This window comes from Colobus angolensis, unplaced genomic scaffold (genome assembly GCF_000951035.1).
Source record: "Colobus angolensis palliatus isolate OR3802 unplaced genomic scaffold, Cang.pa_1.0 Scaffold18, whole genome shotgun sequence".
NCBI classification, from domain to species: Eukaryota; Metazoa; Chordata; class Mammalia; order Primates; family Cercopithecidae; genus Colobus; species Colobus angolensis.
Genome location: NW_012114932.1, coordinates 2,682,623 through 2,685,029, shown reverse-complemented (window position 1 = coordinate 2,685,029; position 2,407 = coordinate 2,682,623). Strand labels below are relative to the sequence as shown.

The following is a 2,407-nucleotide window of genomic DNA, read 5'->3' as shown; positions in this document are numbered from 1 at the left end:
CCTCAGCCTCCCAAAGTGCTGGGATTATAGGTGTGAGCCACTGCACCCGGTCTAGAAGGGTTCCAGTTCTTATTCTCAGGTGCTGGCTTTGCTAGAGACACCTGCCCAGGCCCTATGGGCACACCCACTTGAACATATATTCAGGAGCCAGCTCAGAAACTGAGAGACTCAGGCTGCCCAAATCTTCAGGTTTCCTTCCTAGGCAGGTAGCAGAAGAGTTTAGACAAGAAATTTATTTCTGTGGCATAATACAAATGGAAAGAAAACCACTAGGGGACACACAGGAAGAAATAAGGTTTCTGTTTCTTCCTCAAGTGTCCCAAGTGCCATGGCAGCAGTGGCCTTCCAGGTTCATACATGGAGCAGGTTCTAGTAGGTCAGCCCAGCCCAACTGCACTGAGGTGAGGGAGCAGGCAGAAGACAGGAATGTGCATGTTGGCAGGATGGGCAGAGGGCACTCAGGGATTCTCAGTAAGTACAACTGACTGGAGTGTTTTTGGGTAGAAGGAAGAATTGAGTTGCAGCCAGGCGAAGACAGAGCACCCCCCCTGCCAGGAGCTCATGCTGAAGTAACACAGTGAGCCCCCAAGAATCCTGAATCTGTGAACGTGGCCCAGACAGAATAGGCATGCAGGCAACATTCGGAATGCACAGGAAACACACTTCAGCCTCTGGTGGCCCAAACCAAGCCTGGGTGGGCACGGAAAGGCCAACATCTTGGGTAGGAGCCACCATTCAAGTGTAGGAGAGCAAGTTCAGGTCATAACAGCCATCCACCTGAAATACAAAAGACCATGAGGTCTGATCTGCTCAGGGCAAAGCAAGCCAAGCAGAGGGAAGCGATTACTTACATCAAAACGGCCGATCCTTGCGGAGGTGTGACTGGCCCGGATCATCTCTGTCAGTGCCCACATCTGCTGCACCTCGGAGGATACCCTGCTGGGGTCTGGGAGACCCTGCTCCAGAAGGAGGGGTCAGTGGCCATGGGTCTCTCCCCAGCAGTGCCCTTAGGGCTCTAGAGAGGCCAACCTGGGCTAGGGGCCCTCCAGCTGAGACCAACAACATTCTCAGATGGCTTATGAAATGTGAGGTTAGGGCCTGTTGTAGCCCCACAACAGAGATGCCTCAAATCCCACAGAATACCCAAGAGGAAGATAACACCCAAGGGCCTTGGGCCTAGCCCCAGAATTTTACAGGAAGGGGTCCACCTGGCCTGTGCTGGACACTAGAGCCATTCACACATGGTTCTTACCTAGGGTGAGGGCTTACCTCACAGAGGAGTGCAGGTTGCTCACAGGGCACTGGGTGGGAGAGCCACTTGGGGAGGGTCATGGAGGGGCTCTGCAAAGCAAAGATGTACTGCCCTGAGTGAGACAAAGTGGACAGCTCTGGGACCAGATTCCAAGGTCCTAGGAGCAGAGAGCAGGGCCCCTGAGCCTCAGACACTGGGAAAACCCTATTTAGGGAGCCTACAGAGATCTAAAGGGGCAGTCAGACTACCTAAGTTCTCCTGCTGTGCAGACAGAGTCCTCAGAAACACAAGCTCAAAAGTGTCTCCCAGAACCTAAAGGCTCCAGCTCTGAAAGAAGCAGGTGGCCCCAAAGGTCAGGGGATATGGGGACATGGCCTCGACTCTCATTGTAAGCTTCCAGCATTCACACCCAGCTAACCTCCATGAAGGCCCCATTCACAATCTTTACCCATTACCCACCCCACCACCTAGCTTTCCCAGTCATAGGAGCTTTCTGGGGAAAGGGCCAGCCAGCAGCTCAGCTAGTCACTTACCTTTGGTCCCTGCTGATAGATCTGCAGCTCCTCCACTGTGAAAGACAGCCACAGTGGTGATGGCTGCCGCAGAATCAGGCGTAGCTCCAATACTCTGGCCATGTCACACAGCATCTGACACACACACATAAGGACCCAGCAAGGACCCAGCTCACTGCCCAGAAGCCTCCCAACCAGCAATGAGCCAGAATGCTGCCCACCCCGCAGGCCTTTGGGAAGGAAGGAACAATAGTCCCTCCAAAGCACTTCCCTGAAAGCCATAGTCCAGGCCAGACTGGCTCCCTCTTCCCTCTTGGTATACTGACCCAATCCCCCCACCTCTGGTAAGTCCTCATCTGGGCTGCCCTGGCCATCCTGAGGCCCAGCTGACCTGATGCTTGAACAGCGATACATACTCCTGGGCTCCCTCCTCACTGTGTGGGTCGGGCATTAGACAGTAGTCCCGCAGGCAGGTCACCCACTTGGCAGGTGTGTGTGCAGAGGTGTGCTGACGGACACGGATGCTCAAAAAAGCTGTGTAGTAATTCTTAAATGTGATCTCCTGCAACTAGAGCACATACAACCCATTACTGCAAGTCAGACCCAGGCCCAGGGCCCGAAAAGCTCAAAGGTCAAAGAGGCT

The 2,407-nt window shown here is 54.0% G+C and overlaps 1 protein-coding gene across 2 annotated transcripts in view; it reads right to left on the bottom strand.

Moving 5' to 3' along the window:
• Positions 1-285: 285 nt before the first annotated feature.
• NICN1 (nicolin 1) overlaps positions 286-2,407 on the bottom strand; it is a 4,642-nt gene continuing 2,520 nt past the window's right edge. The window contains exons 2-6 of one of the 2 annotated variants that reach the window (XM_011939084.1): positions 2,156-2,332; positions 1,786-1,899; positions 1,270-1,341; positions 852-956; positions 286-777 (exon numbers count right to left, since the gene is read on the bottom strand). In XM_011939084.1, coding sequence (XP_011794474.1) covers positions 736-777; positions 852-956; positions 1,270-1,341; positions 1,786-1,899; positions 2,156-2,332 — 510 coding nt within the window. In that variant the 3' untranslated portion in view covers positions 286-735. The remainder of the gene's footprint in view (positions 778-851; positions 957-1,269; positions 1,342-1,785; positions 1,900-2,155; positions 2,333-2,407) is intronic. The other variant, XM_011939085.1, reaches the window with a different exon arrangement.